General features: G+C 45.8%; 1 protein-coding gene across 2 annotated transcripts in view; it reads left to right on the forward strand.

Annotated features, from left to right (window-relative positions):
- OTOP2 (otopetrin 2) overlaps nt 1-24,513 on the forward strand; it is a 92,952-nt gene that overhangs the window by 40,372 nt on the left and 28,067 nt on the right. For both annotated transcript variants that reach the window (XM_073684066.1, XM_073684065.1), the window contains one exon: nt 14,257-14,729. In XM_073684066.1, coding sequence (XP_073540167.1) covers nt 14,273-14,729 — 457 coding nt within the window. In that variant the 5' untranslated portion in view covers nt 14,257-14,272. The remainder of the gene's footprint in view (nt 1-14,256; nt 14,730-24,513) is intronic.

Genomic DNA, 24,513 nt, shown 5'->3' on the forward strand with positions numbered 1-24,513 from the left:
CTGGTGCTATTTTCATTTGCATTTTCAAATTTGTAAATTTCCATTTCAAGTTTTACTGGTCTTGTTGTTTCACAATCAGCTGATCACAATGTGTGCCCATATAAGATCGGCTATAATGTATAAGGGGACATGACAGCAAGTGCTTATTCTCCCCGCAGCGCCATCATCTCTGGTGTTCATTTCAATCAATTGGCTCTGTGTATTAATTGGGCTCGATTCACACACCCTTGTGCAGTGTTGGTGTTCTGTCCGATTTTTCCTCAGACAGCGCACAGACCCATTGAGAATGTTGTATTCTGATCCTCCAAATCGGATCAGAATAGGAGATGCTATGAATCTCAAAGTTCTCAGACCCGCATTTTTGATTTTCAGGAATGTGTGAATAGATCCATGAAACTTTATTTGCCCGTGTGCCGTCCGATATAAAAAATTGGGCAGCACTCTTAAATTTCATAAGGATGTGTGAATGTAGCTTTAGGACTATATTCTGGAGAAATTATGACAGTCCTGGATGTTAGACACTATTAGGACAACCTCTTCTTGATCTAAATGTTTGGCCCCGATAAAATAAAAAAGCTTATGGTCACATCCCATGCTGGCGCCGTTTAAGCGGTGCCGACACTCACGGTCCCGGGGTTCTCATGCGGTTCTTATATCACGTGAGCCTGGCGCCCAATCAGCACTGGCCGTTCTTTTGTACGAATTGAACATTGAAGAGAAAGTCAGATCAGCTGCAGCCATGATTTTGGCACGGAAGGTGTGTATAAGCTTTTTTATTTTATTGGGGCCAAACATTTAGATTAAGAAGTGGTTATCCTAGTAGTGGACAACCCGTTTAAGGCCGGAGTCCCATTAGCGAAACCCATCTTATGCAAGATACTAGTGACACTTGGCACCTACTCTGGTTTGAGCGTGAGCTGAGTGTCAGTGCTCCATGCTTTGGTCCTCTCGCACAACAGGAGGATCACTGCACAGCTGCGGAGGAGGCGGAGAAAGTAATCTCTCCATCTCCTCTGTTGCCGGCGTCGACGTGAATCGCACTGCACTCGGGTGACATCTGAGTGCAATGCGATGTTTCACACGCACTCATAGACTTATATGGGTGCGTGCGATCCGAATTCCGCATGCAATAGCAGCATGCTACATTTTCTTTTCTTTCCGATCGCGATCTGATTGGAGCAGGAAAAAAAATGCCATTGAGAACGCAAGCATAGGATTAAATTGGTATGAATGCAATCCGATTTTTAATCGGATAGAATTTGTTCAATTTAATCGCAAGTGGGAGCAAGTGACGCGCCCCCTGGGGCCGTGGGGTACTCGGTAGCCGGGCCGGACCGTTCTGTTTGGGGTAGTCACGGCGGCTGTGACCCGGTCCGTGGCCCAGGGCAGTCAACCAAATGAAAAGTCAGTTGGGGAAATAAAGTTTTGGGTTAAAGTTCGTGACGCCACCCGTGGTATGCAGCTATAGTGGGCTGCTGCTGCTGCTCAGATCCACTTGGGCTGTTGGTGACGCAGCTGAGATGGTTCAGCTCTCCACGGATAGAGCAAGGTCCCAGGGCAGTTAAATAGGGGATCTAGGATGTTGGTGTTGTGCAAGGCAGGTGACGCAGCAATTAAGTCAAGGACACAGCGGGGTGCAGTCTTCAAGTATTTACTCACAGTTATTGAGATGCTTCAAGTTACAACGTCCAGATTATAACCACCCGCCGAGTCCTGTGTCCTCCGGGGAAGTGATCCAGCCAACTCTCAGATAACTTGGGTGCACTTGATCGGGACCCTCTTCTTATGTACCTTCCCAGGTCATCTCTCTGCGCTGGCTCTCGCCCTTCTGCCCTGCGCCTCTCACACAGTGTCCCGAGCCAGTGGCCCCGGGCAGTGTTGGGTGACGTCCTCTCTGTCCCCTTGGTCCTATATGACCACCTTTTCAGCGAATGTGTGTGGTTGGGGACTACGGCACTTGAAGATACTGCAACCTCCGGTTTGCTAGCTGAGTCTTGTAGTCCTTCACTAGTCTGGAGCCGGTTCCCTACTGCGACCTGATCTCTTCACGGTCAGAGTGAACACGGGCGCACAGGTGGACTCCGCACTTCCCATGCCCCTAAGATCCTTTCTCTCTCTGGAGCCCTTCTCACTGCTCCAATCCTCTCTCCTCACTCTCCTACTGGGCCCCCCTGACTGGGCCTTCACTCCTCAACGGTCCTCACTTACTGGCTCTGGACCCAGGACTGGAACCAGGAATCGCCCCTTCTAGATGTTTCTACCCTTCTTTTATACTCTTCCTTCAGTGCTCCCCTAAACGACTTCCCCCACCCACCTCCTCTACTTAGTTCCACCCTCCAGTCAGGGACCAGGCCTGTGCTCTCTCTTAGGAGCTATCTGGACCTTCCCTCAGGAATGGTGTAGTGTTGGATGTGAGTGTTTGGGTCCCGGGTAGTGCTCCCTCCTTACCTGAAAGTGGGGTACCACACCTCTGGCTGAGATGCAGTACCTCTGTGGCAACTGGACCCGCAGGGGCTCCACACAAGCCCTTACTCTGAATTCCCTAATAAGACAGTTCAACGTGCATAATCATTTTATAATGAAAAGCTATCTAACTGTTTATATGTAAAAGCTAAAAACTGCTATAATACTGTCAAATACGTCACAAAAGTACAATAGTAGCAAATTTTAATATACCATATGAAGTACTGTATATAAATCAACAACATAATATCTCCTTTGTCCATTCACTGACTGCTTGCACGCATCTTGAAAATGGTAGGGAATTGAAATTCATTATTGCATTTGTATCTTTTTTAGACTGTTTTGTCTGTTTTTCATTTGCAACATGTTTTTCTTGTAATTTACACCTATTTAAAAGCTTACGGTAATTTATAAGTGTTGGCCTTTGTTTTTTTTCATGTTTGTCATCGCGTGTGACATTTTTGGGTTTCTAAATGCTTTCAGATGATTCATCAATTGTGACTTTTTAAAAAGTCAGAAACTTTTTGTGCAAATGTAATCCTGTACCCCCTTTGGAGAGATTTTATGTACGTCTGTAAATTTTGAGCAGATTTTGCAACATTTTAACGGAACATTCTACTTTTTGCACTATAAAAGTTATAAAAAAATGTAAAGGCAAAAAAAATAAAGAGCATTTTTTATTTTCGCACAAAATTCATGAACCATGTGCGCTATTTTGAAGAATTTGGCACAAAACATCAACAAATACTATGAACAAAAAAAGAAAAAGTGAATTAAAAAAAAAAACTCGCTAATAATAAATTGGGCCCTATGTTTTCATTTTACAATGATGAAGTTAAATTTAATTAGCATGTCTAGTCAACACACCTACATAATTCCTTCCACCCAAACAAAATACCATCTTCCTATCTGACTGCAATATTTGCATCCAGGTGACGCAGATTAATCAAATAATGAGGAAGTCACTTATAATAAACTAATAGTTTACTATGAGGACACAAACTTTTGTAACTTTTATGTTTATCCTAAAGCCCCCATGTACATTAAATGGCTGTTGAATGTCGATTTGGCTACTTTTTGTTGTCTGCGTTTGGAATATGTAGATTATGGTAGAACAATAGTTGTTTCAGGAGTTCAATATGTATGTTTTTTATTACAATTTCAGGTGAAGGTCAAATGTTGCCTTTTTTAATGCAAGCTCTTCTAGATGTGAAAACATGCAGTGTATAGTCAGAGGCACGGGACAACAAGTATTATATTGTAAGTGGAGGTTTAGAATTCTATGACCAAGTTAAAAGCAATTGGAATGAAATAAGACAAGTCATGGCAGAGCAAGCTTCAGTTTTGAATATGCAATCAGAGGTATGAGATACAGGAAGGCCCTTTAAACTTCTACTTGTGCCATACAACAGCTCTTTACTCTTTGGAATCTGTACAGCAGGGGTCCTCAAAGTACGGCCCGCGGGCCACATGCAGCCCACGGAGGATTTTTATCCGGCCCGCCGGGCTGGGGGCGGGGGAGAGCGGTGTCAGCGCCCGCTCCCTCCCGCTTGCTCAGGGCCCCGGCAGCCGGATACTTACCTCTCCCCGTGCCTCTGCAGATCCGCTGTCTTCCTGCTGTGCGCTCCCTGTGAAGTCTCAGGTCAGAGGGTGCGGTGACGTCTTTCCACCGCGCCCTCCCCTAAGCCATCACAGGCAGCGCAGAGCTGGAAGACGTCGGCGACGCTGGAGTCCGGACCCGAGCAGCGGCAGCAGGTGAGAAGTGAGGTGAGTATTTTTTTTTTTTTAATGTATGGAGGCATGGGGCATAATATTAGGGGTGACATCCTGCATGGGGCATAATATGGGGGATGACATCCTGCATGGGGCATTATATGGGGGAGTGACATGCTGCATGGGGCATTATAAAGAGAGGGGGGTGATATCCTGCATGGTGCATTATAACGACAGGGGAGTGATATCCTGCATGGGGCATTATATGGGGGTTGACATCCTGAATGGGGCATTATATGGGGGGGTGACATGCTGCACGGGGCATTATATGGGGGGTGACATCCAGCATGGGGCATTATATGGGGGGGGTGACATCCAGCATGGGGCATTATATGGGGGGTGACATCCAGCATGGGGCATTATATGGGGGGGTGACATCCTGAATGGGGCATTATAAAGATAAGGGAGTGATATCCTGTCTGGGGCATTATATGGGGGGGTGACATACAGCATGTGGCATTATATGGGGGGGTGACATCCTGAATTGGGCATTATAAAGACAGGGGAGTGATATCCTGCATGGGGCATTATATCGGGGGTGACATCCTGCATGGGGCATTATATGGGGGGTGACATCCTGCATGGGGCATTATATGGGGGGGTGACATTCTACATGGGGCATTATAAAGACAGGGGAGTGATATCTTGCATGGGGCATTATATGGTGGGAGAAAGGGACATCCTGCATGGGGCATTATATGGGGGGTGACATCCTGCATGGGGCATTATAAGGGGGGAACAGCCTGCATGGGGCATTATAAGGGGGAAACAGCCTGCCTATTGAGGACCTATGCTGCCTATTGGGGACATTTACCTGCCCATTGAGGACCTATGCTGCCTATTGGGGACATTTACCTCCCCATTGAGGACCTATGCTGCCTATTAGGGACATTTACCTGCCTATTGGGGACATTTACCTGCCTATTGGGGACATTTACCTGCCTATTGAGGACGTATGCTGCCTATTGAGGACATTTACCTGCCCATTGAGGACCTATGCTGCCAATTGGGGACATTTACCTGCCTATTGAGGACCTATGCTGCCTATTGTGGACATTTACCTGCCTATTGAGGACCTATGCTGCCTATTGGGGACATTTACCTTCCTATTGGGGACCTATGCTGCCTATTGAGGACCTATGCTGCCTATTGGGGACATTTACCTGCCTATTGGGGACATTTACCTGCCTATTAGGGACCTATGCTGCCTATTGGGGACCTATGCTGCCTATTGAAATACTGGTTGATTTAACTTTACTTGTTCTTCATTTTAAATATTGTATTTGTTCTTGTATTGTTTTTTTTTTACTTCAAAATAAGATCTGTGCAGTGTGCATAGTAATTTGTTCATAGTTTTTTTTTAAAAAAATTAAATTCCGGCCCTCCAATGGTCTGAGGGACAGTGAACTGGCCCCTGTTTAAAAAGTTTGAGGACCCCTACTGTACAGCATCACTATACAGATGTGTGTACAAGGCCTACAGTTATCTCAATCCTGTGCTAGGGGTCATGTTAGCACTGTTGGGGCCATAATCCAGAAATGAAAAGAACATCATTTAACCATAAACGAGCCAAGACCTGGTGCACCCAACAAGATTTCAGACAGAGGAGTAAAAATAATTATCAGAAGAGTTGTCCAAAAGCCAGGACCACCTGTGGAGAGCTACAGAAAGACCTGGAATCAGCAGGTACAATTGTTTTAAAGAAAACTATAAGTAATGCACTCAACATCCATGACCTGCATGCACGCTCACCACGCAAGACTCCATTGCTGAACCATAAGCATGTTCAAGTGTGTTTAAAGTTTGCTCAACAACATTTAGACAAGCCTGTGAAACACTGGGAGAATATTTTCTGATCAGATGAGACCAAAATTGAACTCTTTGGTTGCTATAAAACACATCATGTTTGGAGGTCAAAAGGCACTGCATATTACCCCAAATAAACCATACCAACAGTGAAGTTTGGAGGTGGGAACATCATGGTGTGCGGCTGTTTTTCAGCATACAGCACTGGAAAACTTCATGTAGTTGAAGGAAGGATGAATGAACAAATGTGCTGAGACATTCTTCATAAACATCTGCTGCCATCTACCAGGACGATGAAGATGAAACGAGGGTGGACTTTTCAGCAAGAAATGATACCAAACACACAGACAAGGAAACTCTCAATTGGTTTCAGAGACAGAAAATAAAGCTGCTAGTAACATATTCTGCATATATTTAGCATAAGCTACAAATCTTTAATTCGTGTCCATGTTCTATGTTACTGGATTGTGGTGCAGGTCTTTCAGGACTGTGCTAATACAAACTTATTATTACTGGCTCATCATGATAATCACATGTCCTTCCGACATCTACTTAAATATCATGTGTAATCTCCACAAGTTCCTTCCTCCTCCGCATAATGCACTCTACAGACTTCCCTGCCCGGTTCCATAAGCCGTCCAGAGCCATTACATGTTTGATCTGTCAAGACTTGACTTGTCTAGTGATCATTTCACTAGGTGTACTCAACTTTCAGGATTTTAACTTCTTAAGTTTAAATGTAAACTTCTGGGCTCTAGTAAATAAGATGTAATATAAAGCAACCAGTGATAAAATACATACTACATAGTAACAAACAGAGTGCAGTAGAAAAAGAGAAATGTGCATCAAAGTAAACCAGAGGAAAGGAGAGGATGGTGAAAGGTATATTTTAGACTCTTGTTTTTTATTTATCCAAACAATGGCAAAACAAATAAAACATAAGGCATAAGAAAATCAGCCAGCAAGAGAAAAGTCCAATTCCTAATCACAAATATTGAACAGACTAGTTCAACGTACCTACAAGAACTCTATACAAAAGTATTTTTTTGTTTTACGAAATCACCTATGTAAACTTTTCTGATGTGACCAACTCCTGAGTTGACTATGCCGCAGATAGTACAAATGGAAAAGAATAGAGATGAATGAATTGATTTGATGCTAATCAAATTAAAGTTGAATTTTATGAAATTGGCTGTTCCCTGCCTATCTCATCACATGATAGAGTGCAACCAAGTTGGAGAGACTCCCATAATCTGTATAAAAGCCGAAGCAGGGAATACAGCAGCCATTTATGGGTGATTTAGGATAGTGAATGGATATCAGAGCTCACAGGTCAGCAATAAAGATAACAAGAGAAAATCCTAAAACATTGGACAAATACAACTGACTCTAATATGTTGTAGACTACATCACTGAAGAAGATGAGTGCACTAGTCTATGAATAATACAAAGATTCAGTTGATAGGGGGAAAGAGAGAGCAATAGAGCCAGCAGCAGTGCCAGATTCAGTGTCATTCATTAGTGATATGGTGGAGTTGGCATTTATCCTGATGCATTTGAATTGCAATTACACATTTTCTTTCTTCATATTTAATCCACTTGAAAGCAGCAAGCAGCAGTAAGCCACAGTTAGTCTGAGACAGTGTGTTTACTGATCACCATCTCCTGTACTGAAGTTTTTCATTTTCTTTCCTTTTTGTAAAGGGGGAACAATTGTTTTTTATTTAAATATGAAAGAAAATTCCCTACAATACAGAAATTTAGCTGTGACTTTCTATCCCACAAAGTGTGCATGTCACAAACATTTTTTTATTTGCACATCTGTTTAAAGAGGTTGTCTACTACTTTTTGATTGAAAACCTATCCTGTCTGATCAATGCCTGATTGGTCAGAGTCCGACACCTGGCACCCCTACCAATCAGCTGTTATCGTTGTCAGCCAGCCGAAAGTGCTCACTTGCGAAGCTGGCCGTCTTCTGATAGCAACCATCGTAGGGTTCTACAAATCCGCCTCCTATTGATTTGAATAGGAGGCGGATGTGCAGTACCCCAGCCACTCCCAGAAGATGGAGCAGCTCCGCAAGTGAGCACTTCCAGCTGATCAGACATTGATGACCTATCATAAGGGTAAGTCATCAATCAAAAAGTAGTAGACAACCTCTTTAAGTAGTTAAATGTTTCATCTGCACATGACCCACCAAAACAGCAGCCTACTGCTGGTGCTGGCTTCTTGTGATTCACAGCAAATTGAATTTTCTGGAAAAATGTGTCAAACCTGGTGACTTTGAATTTCAAAATATTTGATTATCTCTAGTAAAGAAGATTTTTTACCTCTGCAAATTGAACCTTTTATTTTGAGGCAGTGCCTCCTTGTATTTTCAAGGGATTTTCCAAGAAACGTCCTATAACCATTTTTGTTATATGAACAATGTAAAAAATAAATGAAGTTAATATCATCATATTTGTCACTTTAGGTGCTCTTAATTTTTCCTTTTACAACTCCAGAGTATTATTTCTTTAATTTTTTAAATTTATCTTTATTTATTGATTTATAAAAGAAACAAAGAGGTACAATCACCATGCCAAAGTAAAGAACAATCACCATGAGAGAGTAGCAACCGTAGACTGTGCTACCAATTCCAAGAATCCCTCACACAGTCTAGGACATTAACATAAAACGTGTATTGAAGGCAGAATACTGATTCCATGAACATAATCTCACAGTCATAGTGACCTACCATCAACATAAGAGTAAGATCAGAAGAAGAAGGAAAAAGAGAAAAAGAGAGAGAGAGAAACAGAAGAATTACAGAGAAAAGAGAGAGCAGGAAGGTGGGAGGGTGGAAAGGAGTAGGGAAAGGGGAATATATGTAAGGATGGGGCTCCAAAAATGCAGATTCAGTTATCCCCAATTAGAGCTAGATATTCGGCAGAGGATCTGAATTCCAACCAGTAAAGCCAAGTTTTATAGAAGCGTTCGTAGGAGTTATTGATGACCGAGGTGAGTTCCTCCATAAGCATCACTTCATTCATTTTAGCAAACCAGAAGGAGATTTTCGGGTTGGTGTTTTTTTCCAAAGAAAGGGAATACAAGCTCTGGCAGTCACGATCATGTGTCTCAGGATTGAGTTTCTGCATATTTTTAATGGTATGTCACAATGATGGAGAAGGACAAGAACCAGGTCTGTGATATTATGTATAACTTGTATTTTCCACAAAAAGGTGCGAGTAGCCTACAGGACCAGAAAATACGTAACCGGTTACCCTCCTCCTTCCCACATCTCCAAAACATGGGGCTAGCTACTGGGAAGTACCAATGCGGGCGAGTAGGGATCCTACACCATTGAGATATTAAGTTATATCCTGCTTCATGGAAGCAGGAGTAGATAGAAGATTTGCACATTAAGTTAAAAATACGCTGCCACTGGTCCTTTGACAGAGTGAGACCCAGGTCACTCTCCCATTGGGTCTGAAAATGGGTGTTAAATTGGTTCGGGGGCTCGATTAGCGGAGAGTATGAGAAGGACAATGTGTGCTGCAAGGGACCTGTGTCTAAACAAGCTGTTTCGAATGCTGTCTTATTGTAGAACAACCTAGAATGGAGAGAGTGGAGAAAATGGGAGAGCTGTCTGTTTTCAGATTATTAGATGTTTCTTTTTAACCACAAACACAATACTACTTTACTATGCTGACTATACCCTAACTAGCTATTGAACCCGTTCTACGCCTGGGTGGCAAGCATTTTTATTGGTATATGGTCTCCCATCCTGGCATATGCTCCCCCATCCTGCGCTACCATCTTGTTTTGTGTTGCCCCCATCCTGTTCTGTGTTGCCCCCATCCTGTTATGTGCTGCCCCCCACCTGTTATGTGCTGCCCTCCACCTGTTATGTGCTGAACCATCTTGCTATGTGCTTCCCCCATCCCGCTTCCCCATCCTGTTATGTGCAGCCCCAATCCTGCACCCCCATCCTGTTATGTGCTGCCCCCATTCTGCGCCCCCATCCTGTTATGTGCGCTCCATACTGTTATGTGCTGCCCCCATCCTGTTATGTGCTGCTCCCATCCTGCTTCCCCATCCTGTTATGTGCGCCCCATCTTGTTATGTTCTGCCCCCATCCTGCGCCCCCATCCTGTTATGTGCTGCCCCCATCCTACGCCCCTATCCTGTTATGCGCTGCCCCCATCCTGTTATGTGCAGCCCCCATCCTGTGCCTCATCCTGCTCCCCCATCCTGTTATGTGCTGCCCCCATCCTGCGCCCCCATCCTGTTATGTGCTGCCCCCATCGTGCTGCCCCATCCTGTTATGTGCTGCCCCCATCTTGCGCCCCCATCCTGTTTTGAGCTGCACCCATCCTGCTCCACCATCCTGGTATTTGTGCCCCCATCCTGGTATTTGTGCGCCCATCCATACAACAAAAAAAAATAAAAAACACTCCTACTCACCTTTTTCTCCACTCCCATGCAGCACGTCCTCAATCTCCGGCGAGTCTGGAGGAAGAGTGAGGCACCGGAGTTCGCGCCTGCGCATAGCGCGATCTCTGGCACCATTTTGTTGAAGACAAATTTGCGCACAACAAAATGGCGCCTGAGGTATGTGTCCGTGTCGTAATGGCGCCGGAGATAGCGGTATGCGGTCAGCTCTTCCGCATAACGCAATCTCCGGCACCACAGTCCTTCATCCTCGTCCTCCTCCCTCTCACCTATAGCGGCTGATGTCTTCTTATGTCTCTGTCATCGCGCCTGCGCAGTCTATAGAGGCTTCAGACAGGACACATCTACCGTTATATTATAGATATTGTAGATAATATAATTTTCTTACTTGTGCTTTATGCAGTCTATTTGCAGCCTCTCAACAAAATTTTTTACAATAGATGTCTGGGCTTACAGGTCTATGGTTATTTGGCTCTACTGGTCTAATAATAGTACTTAAAATGCCATAATTAATCCTGTGCCCACTAATTATTGGTGCATGGTACCCAAAATACTATGCCACAGAGCTAACACAGCAATGCAAGTGCAGCGCTTAAATATATAGTTTCATAGTTAGTGTGATATAAAGTTGACACATGTCCATTAAATTCAGCAAGAGAAAGAAGGAGGATATGGATGAATAGAATAATTTAGCTATAGGCAATTTAACTAGATATTATAGATACTACGTTTTCCAGGACTTGTAGCTATCTGCATTTACAGATTTGGATATGGTATTAAATACTGGCCTTCCTGTGTGTATAAAGATTTTCTGAGACTTTGATTTGATAGCATTTCCTTTACCAAGGCTGTCAATAACAGGTAGAAGTTGGACCACCAGCCATCTAATTCTAAAAATAGGCCGTAGATGTCAAAGTCTTGAAGAAAGTTTTAAATATAGAAAGTGCAGTATTTAATTCAAAGTCAAGTTGTAAAATTGAACATAGTAACCAGTAAGCAATTTGTTGTAATTGAAGCAGTAAGCCTGAGTGACAACACCTGGAATTATCTTTCCAGAAACTTTTCCAAAAATCTCTTCTTCTATTATGAACACGTATTTCGTTTTTGCTTTGTACAGTATTTAAGAGCCAAGAATTATGAAAATGGTATTTAAAATGTACTAATGATTCACTTAAGATATGCACTTCATTATGTAAGTTCAAATTTTTGCCCTATAATTAAAACAGAAGTGCTCTGTGATTCTTATTAGCTTCATTCACTTGCAGGCTGCACACTCAAATTATATTAATGTAAGGCATACAAAGAAGGAGACTTAAAGAGAATCTGTGACTCACCATAAATATGTAATTTTTTAGTTTTGTGTAAATGATACTGAGTCTGGCATTGTTTTTTTCTTTCGTTCCTGTACTTCTCAGTTCCTAAGAAATTACCTCCTGTTTCATGTCTGTAAATGTAGTATTTTCAGCCAAATTCAACATGGTCCTCAAGAAGAACAACTGTAGAGGTGCAGGTACAAAAGAAAAACAATCCTAGATTCAAAAGAACTGTAGCATTTACACCAGGTAAAAACTTACAATACCAGTGAAAAGTTTGGACAAACCTGTTCATGCAGTGGTTTTCCTTGCTCTTATTGGAATAGGCACATTGTTGATTCAGACTAAAGGTTGCAAAACCTTAAAGGAACACATGGAAACAAACCATAAAGAAACATGCGTGAAACAAACGAGAATGTGTGTTTGACCTTAGATTCCTCAAAGTACCCTCATTTTATTCAGATGATAGCTTTACACCCCATTGCATTCTCTCAAGCAGCTTAATCAGGTAGCCACTTGGAATGGCTTCAAATGAACAGGATAGCCTCACCAAAAATTAATTTGTGGGATCACCAACATTCAGAGTATGTGGGATAATCAGGTGTGTTTTTCAGAGACAGTGTTGGTACACAGTTACATACAGTGCTGTGCGCTATTCCACTACTGTACTAAACCAAAATAAGCCAAGAACCAATCAACTAAGTAAAGAGAAAGGACAGTTCATCATTACTTTATGACATGAAGGACAGTCAATCCATAAAATTGCTAAAACTTTAAAGGCATCCTCAAGTACAGTCATAAAAACCATCTATTGCTATGATGAAACTGGCTCTCATGAGGACTACCATATAAAAGGAAGACTAAGAATTAACTGTCCTACTGAGGTTAAGTTCATCAGAAATGCCAACCTCAAAAACATAAAATGCGAGAGGCAGGTCTAAATGGACGATTTTCTGCAAAGAAGCCACTAATTAGGATCACAAACATGAAGAACAGACTTTTTGGGCAAGGCAGCACAAGGACTGAACATTAGATCAGTAGAAATTTGTACTGTGGTTTGATAAGTCAAAAATAGAGCTTTTTGGTGCCAACATTCATGTTTGTGAGGCGCACAGCAGATGGTTTCTACATGTGTGGTGCTCACAGTGAAGCATGGAGGAGGTGTGATGGTGAGTAGGTGCTTTGCTGGTGACATTGTTGTGATTTATTTCAAATTCATGGCACAATAGCCCAGTATGGCTACCACAGCATTCTGCAAAGACATATCATTTCTTCTGGTTTGCACTTAGTGGGATCATCATCCGTCTTACAACAGGACAATTAACCAAATCCCACCTCCAGGCTATGTAAGGAATATGTCACCACAATCATTTAACCTCAGCCCAGTTGAAATCATTTGAGATGAGTTTTATAGCAGAGCTAAGGAAAAGCAGCTAACAAGTGCTCAGCTCCTCTGGGAACTCCTTCTAGACCGTTGGAAAGCCATTCAAGCTGACCACCTGATGAAGCTGCATGAGAGAACGTCAAGGCTGTGTAAAGCTATCATCGAGTAATAGAAGGGTTGTTTGAGAACTCTAACCACATATTCTCATTTGTTTCACACGTTTCTTTACTCCTTGTTTCCATATCTGTTCCTTCATCGCATTGCTACCTTCAGTCTGATTCTACAGTGTTCACATCCCAATAAGAACAAGGAAAACCATTGCATGAGCAGTTTTGTCCAAATTTTTCACCTTTACTGTACATGTAAACATGTAGCACAACCATTCAAGGTCAGTTAAGAAGATTTGTTTTACACGCCCCCATAACATCTGGCTGAGTTCTGCTACCATAGGCAGTCGCTTCTAAATAGTGTCAAATGTGTAACATATAGTTTTACGGGACTGAAACAAATTCACTAGTATCTTGTAATTTATAACATCCCCTCTTTGTACATGGTGAAATCCAATTTAACAAGGGATAAAAGATAAAACGGTCTTCCTCGCAACATTGTAATTATCAATCAAAGGCCAAAGGTCTATTTACGTCATAAAAATGTCATCTATGGTTTACAAGGAAATACGGCTATGACATTCTATGTATCTAAAAGGAGCGGAGAGTTCTGACCTATGACCTTTCTGAATTCTGCAAGGGATTTATTGAACATATTTGCATTTAAATGAGATGACTTGGGCTTTGTTAATTAAAACTGCTACAGCTATTCCCGCAGAGTTAACCCTTTATGGTCACCCTTTACTGCGATGGAGCTTTGCCAGGATGGGTTTTGTATGTAGGGTGTCGTGAGGTGAAATAAGAGAAACTTAAAATTAAGATGGAATTAACCTTGCATAAATCCCTTTATAAGTTCATAGTAACTAAGATATGGAGTCCCAACGTCATTGGCCAGTTCTTGAAATACATTACTTAATTAAGAGATGTAGAATAAGGGGAATGTAGACTAAGTTTTTTTTTTTTTGCTTTTTTTCAGGTCTGGTTAGTGAAAGATGGACATTTCAAAATCTGCCCAACAAGAAATGGAAGTGCCCCCAATTAACCAAGGCCAGGAAGTAAAAGCTTCGAACTCAGGTCATGAAGACACATTGTCTCTTCCTCCAGCAGATACCAGAACTGTGGGCAATTCAGTGGACCAGGCTGATATGCCTGCCCAAAATCAGATCCAAGGCAACCATCAAGTTAACCATCATGCTCCCTCTGATATCTGGAAGAAAGGAGGCCGCTTGCTGTCTGCACTCCTGGCCATTAATGTTGGCCTGATTGCTTGTGTTCTTGTGAGCAGTGGCACATTAGAAAAAGTTACTGTTAAGGACAGTGAAGTTCTTGCTTTTTTGGTCATTCTGATGCTGCTCTCTACTTTATGGATGATATTCCAATTTTATTTCTCTTGTCGGAAAAATGCAGTACTCTACAAAGACTCACATGCGGGCCCTGTATGGCTAAGAGGTATCGTGGGAAAAAAATGCAAAAATGATTTACAGTAAATGTATAGGATGGAAGTTTTTAAAAACTTAGCCTAGTTATCAGTCTATTCTTTATATATACTCTAGTGCAGAGGTCCCCAACCGCCGGTCCGCGGACCAGGACCGGGCCGTTGGGGTTTTTCAGCCCGTCCGCGGCGCCGCTGACAGCTAGCTCCGCGGCCCTGCGCCTGGTCAGAGCTCGCTCTGTGTGGATTTATAATGTTTTCTGCCATAGCCGTGACAGCTCGCAGCTCCCGGCAGAGAACATTATGCAGGACGGGGTGGGGCATCGGGCGGGTCTTAGTGACGCGGCCCTCCTGCACAGCATGGTGTGTTCCTGACGGGGTGGGGCGGCAGGCTCTCCTCACTGACACGCCCCCGGCAGAACATGTTATGTGGGGCGTGCTGGGGCAGCAGACTGGCTTCAGTGACGCGGCTCCCGGTACCGGTGTTCAGTGTGTAGCGCTGCTAAGCAGCAGCGCTGTATACACTGACGCTCAATGTACAATGCTGCTACTTAGCAGCGCTGTACACCGAGGTCCCACCAGCATCCTCCCCATACAGCTCCACCCCTCCATAACCCCACCCCTATATGACCAAAGCCCCGCCCCCACCCCCACCGGGCCGTGGAAAACTGGTCTTGCTTAAAGCCGGTCCCTGGTGCAAAAAAGGTTGGGGACCTCTGCTCTAGTGGAACAGACGTTGATACTAAGGATCTACTAAAGCATAGCTTGTAATAATAACATTAAATGTCACTGTTACATGGTACTTTGTCATGTGATGGCATACCTCATATTTCAGTATTGCATTACATATGGCAGTACCTCCATTGAAAAAAACAAATGCTCCAGGTTGATAACCTGAAGCGTATTCTACATTAATTCTTCTGCTTTATCTGGTGAAATTCACCTATATATAATAACAGTGAAAATACTTTTTATTATTAATATTATTATGATTATTGTTAATAATATTAATAATAATGTGTTTCTGTATCATATTTGGACTGTAAAGTAATTATTAAAGGAGTTGTCCACTACTTTTATATTGATGACCTATACTTACGATGGTCATCAATATATGGAAGGTGGTGGTCTGGCTGCCCCTCTAATCAGTGAATGGAGCTGAAAATCACAGCCATATACTGGGGATCAACTCCTATCCTCTCCCATATTCTTTTTATGCATATTATAAACTAAGGTTAGGTCATCCATATAAAAGTCGTGGATAACCCCTTTGAGGAAAATCATAGGAATATATTAGTATTTAAGGGTTTGACTGATTTGATTAGCAGGGTATCATGAAAATTAGCTTAATATGCTGTGAGACATAGCTGCAACTGTTTGTTTTCTTGCAACAATACTACAGGGAGAATGAAGTATTGCAGTAAGCATTAAATTCAGTGGGCTGTCAATGAAATGCATTAACATGTTGGATCATTCCATTCATTTTTACTGCACTCTAGTGTGGCTAACTAATATGGGTCCTGAATTGGGACCCCCCCCCCCATCCACTTTAGTAACTCTGAATATTCTAAGAATTCAAAGAAAGGTTTTTATATTCAGCAACCCCTTTATGGTGGTTTTATAATCACATAAAGTGATAACATAAAACTAGGAGATGCCATCATTTTGTGGGGTTCAAACTCCCAGGATTTTCACCAATCTTTAGAATATAGAGGACACAGTACTGTTTAACATTTCAGCTCTTTCAAAATTTTCCTGTATCCAAACATAATTCACTCAAATGGACTCTGAAGACCGATCGTCAAACCAGCATTCAGAGAAATGCTCGATCCTAATTATTAGCCTGAGTAAACATGTCGGCAATCACCTAGTAAACAAGAAAACCCAGAAAATAAGCCGTTTGCTCATTCATTGGCTGGTCAGACAGTTCATGCCAGCATGAATATTGTCATTGGCAGCACATCACTCCATGTACATAGGCAATGTTCTACCACCCCTGTGGGGCCATGTAAACAAGCACTGCACCCCTTGTACATAGTCAATTGGTGATCACTAATGAGCCAAAACCGTCCCATCTGGATGGGCTTTAGGCTACATTCACACATCCTTGTATATTTTTGTATATTTTTATATCCATGTAAAATGAATTGTTTTTCTCTCTTGTGTCATTTATTTTGCCTCCCTTTTTTCATCCATTTGGAGTACGCTTTTTTTCTCATCCATTTTTAAAAACTGAAGCAGCTATACAGCCTGAGCATTTACTTATTGATTTAATCTTAACAACCTATAGGTGAAAATGGATGAATCACAAATGGAAAACTGAATTATAAAGAATGAGGCCGTGAGTGATTAATCAAGACTGGCATAGTGGATGCTCACACTACAGCAGTATTGCTAGGGTACACGATGCCAAATTCATTAAGAGGCGCACTCCAATTAACGAATTCTGCACCTCTTCTGAGTGGCGTGCACCTCCATATGCCGCACCAGAAATGTTACTTCAGTCAGGGACTGGAGTATCATTTTTAGTGTACAAAACATTGGCCCTCTTGATGAATTTGACATGCAGGTTACGCCCTGTCTCACCCCGGCTCCACCCAAGTCACTAAATTTTTGCACAACTTTCTGGTGTAAAAGCTTTGATCAGTCGGCCCCAGTGTCTTCTGTTTTTGATTTAATGGATCCAGATAGACTTTAATGGCTGATTCTGATCTGCAAAGCGGATTAGAATGCAGCATGTTCTAAGTCTTACAGATGGGACAACTGTTTTTAAAATGTATGTATGTATAGATCAATGAAACTCTATGGATCATTATGCTATCTAATGTGTGAATGTATAGTGGGGAAATAAATATTTGATACACTGATGATTTTGCAAGTTTTCCCGTCTACACAGAATGGAGAGATCTGTAATTTTTATTGTAGGTACACTTCAACTGTGAGAGACAGAATCTAAAAAAAATCCAGAAAATCACATTGTATGATTTTTACACAATTAATTTGAATTTTATTGCATGAAATAAGTATTTGATACAATAGAAAAAGAGAACTTAATATTTGGTACAGAAACCTTTGTTTGCAATTACAGAGGTCAGACGGTTCCTGTAGTTCTTGACCAAGTTTGCACACACTGCAGCAGGGATTTTGGCCCACTCCTCCATACAGATCTTCTCCAGATATTTCAGGTTTCAGGACTGTCACTGGGCAACATTGAGTTTCAACTCCCTCCAAATATTTACTATTGGGTTCAGGTCTGGAGACTGGCCAGGCCACTCCAGGACCTTGAAATGCTTCTTACGGAGCCACTCCTTAGTTGCCCTGGCTGTGTATTTTGGGTCATTGTTATGCTGGAAGACCCAGCCACGACCTATCTTCAATGCTCTTACTGAGGGAACAAGGTTATTGGCCAAAATCTTGCGATATATAACCCCATCCATCCTCCCTTCAATATAGTGCAGTCATCCTGTCCCTTTGCAGAAAATCACCCCCAAAGTATGATGTTTCCCCCACCATGCTTCACGGGTGTGACGATGTTCTTGGGGTTGTATTCATCCTTTTTCTTCTTACAAACATGGCAAGTGGAGTTGATACCAAAAAGTTCTATTTTGGTCTCATCTGACCACATGACCTTCTCCTATGCCTCCTCTGGATAATTCAGATGGTTATTGGCGAACTTCAAATGGACCTGGACATGTACTGGGGTGAGCAGGGGGGCCTTGGTGTCCTGCAGGATTTTAATCCATGAAGGCATAGTGTGATACTAATGGTAATTGTAACGGGTCTGGGAGGCGGAACCTCTGGGCTACTATACAAGGGAGCGGTCCTTGTAAGGGAGCGGGTGGCGACCAGGCAGGCAGTCACAGCAGGTGACCGGGACAGTCTCTGGGTGTACGGGCAGGAGGTCACGGCAAGTGATCAGGGCAGTCTCTGGAAGAACGGGCTTGAGGTTACGGCAAGTGACCGGGGCAGTCTCTGGAAGAACGGGCTGGAGGTCACGGCAAGTGACCGGGGCAGTCTCTAGGTAAAGGGTAGGTACGACCTGTGATGGCTGAACCTCCAGGTAGGCTAGCAAGGCAGATGGAGGATGTGTGCTCCCAGGTGAGCAAGCGAGAGTCTCTGGAATAGCAGGTGGTCACAGCACGTGACGGCGGAGCCTCCAGGTAGGCAAGCAGGCAGGTAGCGGAGAAGCGCTCCCAGGTGAGCGGGCAAGAGTCTCTGGAATAGCTGGTGGTCCCAGCACGTGACAGCGGAACCCCCGGGCAGGCAAGCAGGCAGGTAGCGGAGAAGCGCTCCCAGGTGAGCGGGCAAGAGTCTCTGGAATAGCTGGTGGTCACAGCACGTGACGGCGGAGCCTCCGGGCAGGCAAGCAGGCAGGTAGCGGAGAAGCGCTCCCAGGTGAGCGGGCAAGAGTCTGGAATAGCTGGTGGTCACAGCACGTGACAGCGGAGCCTCCGGGCAGGCAAGCAGGCAGGTAGCGGAGAAGCGCTCCCAGGTGAGCGGGCAAGCTGGTCCATAGACAGACTGACCGGAGTTGTAAGGCAGACCGTCGGACCTCAGGCAAGCAGGCAGGTAGCTGGAAATCAGGCAGGATTAGAACAGCAAGCTGGCAGGAATCTGGCAGGTAACTGGCAGGTAACTGGCAACGGGACCTGAGGGCTGAAGCAGAGTAGAACGGTGCAACAACATTGCTCGGGCACCTCCATTTTGGAGGAGGTGCCTTATATATGGTAAAGTCCTCCGGCCATTGGCCGGGGACTCCTTAGGACGGCGCTCGCGGCCCCTTTAAGAGGGAGGGAGGGCGCGCGCGCGCGCCCTAAGCACAGTGGCCGGGAAGGAGAACGCGCTGCCAGCAGAGCGGGAGAGGGACGCCGGGCACGGAGCAAAGCGGTGAGGGGAACAGCGTCCCTGCCTAGCAGAGGGCAGGGACGCCGGCACTACAGTACCCCCCCTTTAGGCCCCCCCTTTTTTAGGCCAGATAGAAATTTAGCTAGGATGAGAGGGGCATGGATGTTCTCCCGGGGCTCCCACGTTCTCTCCTCAGGACCAAACCCCTTCCAATCTACCAGAAAAAAGGTCTTTCCTCTTACCCTTTTGGTGGCAAGAATGTTCTCTACCTCAAACTCATCCTCAGCAGAAACCGGAGCAGGAGGCGTACCTGTAGACTTGGAAAAAGAGTTAAGCACCACGGGTTTGAGGAGAGATACATGGAAGGAGTTAGGGATCCGTAAGTTGGCCGGGAGTTTCAATTTATAGGCCACCGGGTTGATCTGACTGATGACCTCCAGAGGACCGATGAACCGAGGCCCTAACTTGTAAGAAGGTATCTTGAGTCGAACATATTTAGATGAGAGCCATACTTTATCTCCTGGACGAAATTGTGGAGGATCCAGGCGTTTTTTGTCAGCGTGTCTTTTCATACGCTCGGATGACAGAAGGAGTGCGGACCGGGTACTCTCCCATATGGAGGAAAATTTGCTAACGAGAGATTCCGCAGCCGGGTTGTCCACAGAGGTGGAGACAGGAAAAGGAATCCGAGGATGCTGACCAAAGCCTACAAAAAACGGGGATTTGGAGGAGGATTCGCTCTCGTGATTATTATAAGAGAACTCGGCCCATGGTAGGAGATCCACCCAGTCAGAATGATGAGCATTAACGAAGTGCCGGAGGTAACTGGTCAGGTTCTGATTGATCCGCTCCACTTGACCATTGGACTGTGGGTGGTAAGCGGAAGAGAAGTCCAGGGTGACGTCTAGTAGTTTACAAGTGGCTCTCCAGAAACGTGAGGTGAACTGTACCCCACGATCCGACACGATGTGGAGGGGCAGGCCATGAAGACGGAAGATGTGGCGGATAAAGTCTTTAGCCAGCTCGGGTGCAGACGGAAGGCCTGGCAGGGGAATAAAGTGAGCCATCTTGGAAAAGCGGTCAGCGACCACCCAAATGACCGTACAACCGGCAGAGACGGGGAGATCAGTTATAAAGTCCATTGCTATATGCTGCCAGGGGGCAGCAGGTACAGGAAGCGGAAGGAGGCGTCCGGCTGGCAGATGTCTCGGGACTTTGTTGCGGGCGCAGGACACACAGGCAAAAACAAAGTCTATTATGTCCTTGTGCAGGGTAGGCCACCAATAGTGCCGGGCAATAAGCTGGAGGGTCTTTTTCTGACCGGCGTGGCCAGCTAGTTTAGATGAATGGCCCCAGTGTAGGATCTTCTCCCGATCAGGTACTGAAACAAACGTCTTACCGGGAGGGAGACGATTTAGACTCACGGGAGCCACCTGCATTACTCTGGCGGGATCGATGATATGTTTAGGTTCTTCCTCGAGATCGGACACCAGAAAGGATCGGGACAAGGCGTCTGCTTTGACGTTTTTGTCAGCCGGGCGAAAATGAAGAACAAAATCAAAGCGAGCAAAAAACAAGGACCACCGGGCTTGGCGCGGGTTAAGTCTCTGGGCATGCTGGAGGTAAGCCAAGTTCTTGTGGTCAGTGTAAATTATTACCGGATGAAGAGCCCCCTCGAGTAGGTAACGCCACTCCTCCAACGCCAGCTTGATGGCCAATAACTCTCGGTCTCCTATGGAATAGTTGCGCTCAGAAGAGGAGAAGAGTTTGGAGAAGAAGCCACAAGTTACCATTCTCCCGGAAGATGATTTTTGAGTAAGTACCGCTCCGGCTCCAGAGGAGGAGGCGTCAACTTCCAGGAAGAACTGCTTGTTGCCGTCCGGGCGATGCAGCACCAGGGCGGAAGAGAAGGCCTGTTTTAGGGAAAGAAAGGCCTCCTCTGCTTTAGGCGGCCACTCTTTGGGATTAGTACCCTTACGGGTGAGCGCGGAAATTGGGGCAGTCCGGGAAGAGAAGTGCGGGATGAAGAGGCGGTAATAGTTGGCGAAGCCCAGGAACCGTTGAATTGCCTTCAACCCCTCTGGTCGGGGCCATTTCTCGATGGCAGACAGTTTCTCAGGATCCATTTGTAGGCCGGTCTGAGAGATAATGTAGCCCAGAAACGGAAGCGAGGTCTGCTCAAAGAGGCACTTCTCATATTTAGCGTAGAGATGGTTCTGCCTGAGCCTGAGCAGGACCTGACGAACATCCCTCCGGTGAGTCTGGAGATCCGGAGAGAAGACCAAGATGTCGTCCAGGTACACCACTACGCAGGAGTAGAGAAGGTCCCGGAAGATGTCATTGACCAACTCTTGAAAGACGGCAGGAGCGTTACAGAGGCCAAAGGGCATTACCAGATATTCATAGTGGCCGTCCCGGGTGTTGAATGCCGTCTTCCATTCATCCCCCTGACGGATACGAACCAGGTTGTACGCCCCACGGAGGTCCAGTTTGGTGAAGATTCTAGCCCCCCTCAGACGATCAAATAACTCCGGAATGAGCGGAAGGGGGTACTTATTCTTCACCGTGATCTGGTTAAGGCCTCTATAGTCTATACAGGGACGGAGAGAGCCGTCCTTCTTTTTGACGAAAAAGAAGCCTGCTCCCGCCGGGGAGGTAGATTTCCGGATGAATCCCCTGGCCAGATTCTCCTCAATATATTCGGACATCGACCGGGTCTCAGCAGCGGATAATGGATAAATACGCCCACGGGGAGGAGAAGTACCAGGTAACAGGTCGATAGGGCAGTCGTATGGTCTATGAGGGGGTAGTGTCTCTGCCTCCTTTTTATTAAAGACATCAGCATAAGACCAATAAGGAATCGGAAGTCCAGGTAGATTAGCTGGGGTAGGAGAAGGACGGACGGGATGAACGGGAACCAGACAGGTCTTATGGCAGCCCTGTCCCCAGCGAAGGACTTCTCCGGTCTGCCAGTCAAGAACGGGTGCATGTTTCTGGAGCCAAGGTAGGCCTAGCAAGAGGGCGTGAGAGAGTCCAGGCAGAACATGGAAGGAGATACTTTCAGAATGCAGCATTCCCACCTGCAGAGTAATGGATTCGGTGATGAGTTGGATGGGGCGTGGTAAGAGCCCCCCATCCACGGCAGCAACAGACAAGGGTACAGCCAGAGGTTTGGTGGGGATGCGGTATTTCTCTACCAGGGACTGTGAAATAAGATTCCCGGCTGCTCCAGAGTCCAGTTGGGCTAGTTCGAAATAACGGTTCTCCCCGTAGACGATTGAAACTGACAACAGCAGGGATGGAGAGGATTTATTCTTGTCTAGGTGGACCTCTCTGAGCGAACCTAGACACAGTCGTTTCCCGACCTCTCCGGGCAGGCACGGATCCGGTGCTCCTTACTGCCACAGTAGAAGCAGGTCCCCTCGGCACGGCGTAAGTCCTGACGGGTCTTGACCATCTTGGTCTGGTCGACCTGCATAGGCTCAGGAGGGTGTACCTGGTTAGAGACAGAAGGAGTGACGGGTTTCTGAAAAGTAGGAGCTAGACGTGGTAACCTCCTCTCACGGGTGACCTCTCTGGCACGCTCCTGGAACCGTAGGTCAATCCGGGTGGCAAGAGTTATTAAGTCATCGAGAGTGGTAGGAATGTCCCGACCGGCAAGTTCATCTTTAATACGGCCGGACAGACCCTCCCAGAAGACGGAAACCAGAGCGTCGTTATCCCAGGCCAGCTCCGAGGCAAGGGTACGGAACCGTATGGCATATTGGCCCACGGTGAGACTTTCCTGACGGAGGCGTAGCAACGATGATGCGGATGAGGTCTTCCGTCCGGGTTCGTCGAAGACTTTCCGGAAAGCCGTGAGAAAAGCAGGCAAGTTGGACACCAGGGGGTCTCCTCTCTCCCATAGAGGATTTAGCCAGGCCAGGGCCTCCCCGGTGAGATGGGACATGATGAATGCAATTTTGGCTCGGTCGGAGTTAAACTGGTGGGACAATAGTTCAAAGTGCAGGGTGCACTGATTTATGAAGCCCCGAGCCTGGGCTGAGTCGCCTCCGAAGCGAGGAGGTGCAGAAAGCCGAGGTCCGGGGTAGGATATCATGGTGTTAGTGGACAGCGGAGCTGCCGGATTGCGAGACATGGCACTGGCGGAGGTTGTTAGTGGAACAGTCAGAGTGTCCAGGCGAGTATTGACATTCCGCAGGTGACCCAGGATGGACTCCTGTTGGGACCTTTGACGGGACAGTTCATGACACAGGTCCGAGAGCGAGTGAGCTTGGGTGCCACCGGGTTCCATGGCCCGAGCAAACTGTAACGGGTCTGGGAGGCGGAACCTCTGGGCTACTATACAAGGGAGCGGTCCTTGTAAGGGAGCGGGTGGCGACCAGGCAGGCAGTCACAGCAGGTGACCGGGACAGTCTCTGGGTGTACGGGCAGGAGGTCACGGCAAGTGATCAGGGCAGTCTCTGGAAGAACGGGCTGGAGGTCACGGCAAGTGACCGGGGCAGTCTCTGGAAGAACGGGCTGGAGGTCACGGCAAGTGACCGGGGCAGTCTCTAGGTAAAGGGTAGGTACGACCTGTGATGGCTGAACCTCCAGGTAGGCTAGCAAGGCAGATGGAGGATGTGTGCTCCCAGGTGAGCAAGCGAGAGTCTCTGGAATAGCAGGTGGTCACAGCACGTGACGGCGGAGCCTCCAGGTAGGCAAGCAGGCAGGTAGCGGAGAAGCGCTCCCAGGTGAGCGGGCAAGAGTCTCTGGAATAGCTGGTGGTCCCAGCACGTGACAGCGGAACCCCCGGGCAGGCAAGCAGGCAGGTAGCGGAGAAGCGCTCCCAGGTGAGCGGGCAAGAGTCTTTGGAATAGCTGGTGGTCACAGCACGTGACGGCGGAGCCTCCGGGCAGGCAAGCAGGCAGGTAGTGGAGAAGCGCTCCCAGGTGAGCGGGCAAGAGTCTGGAATAG

This window comes from Phyllobates terribilis, unplaced genomic scaffold, assembly GCF_046119375.1.
Source record: "Phyllobates terribilis strain yellow unplaced genomic scaffold, ASM4611937v1 Scaffold_5__5_contigs__length_657084704, whole genome shotgun sequence".
NCBI classification, from domain to species: domain Eukaryota; kingdom Metazoa; phylum Chordata; class Amphibia; order Anura; family Dendrobatidae; genus Phyllobates; species Phyllobates terribilis.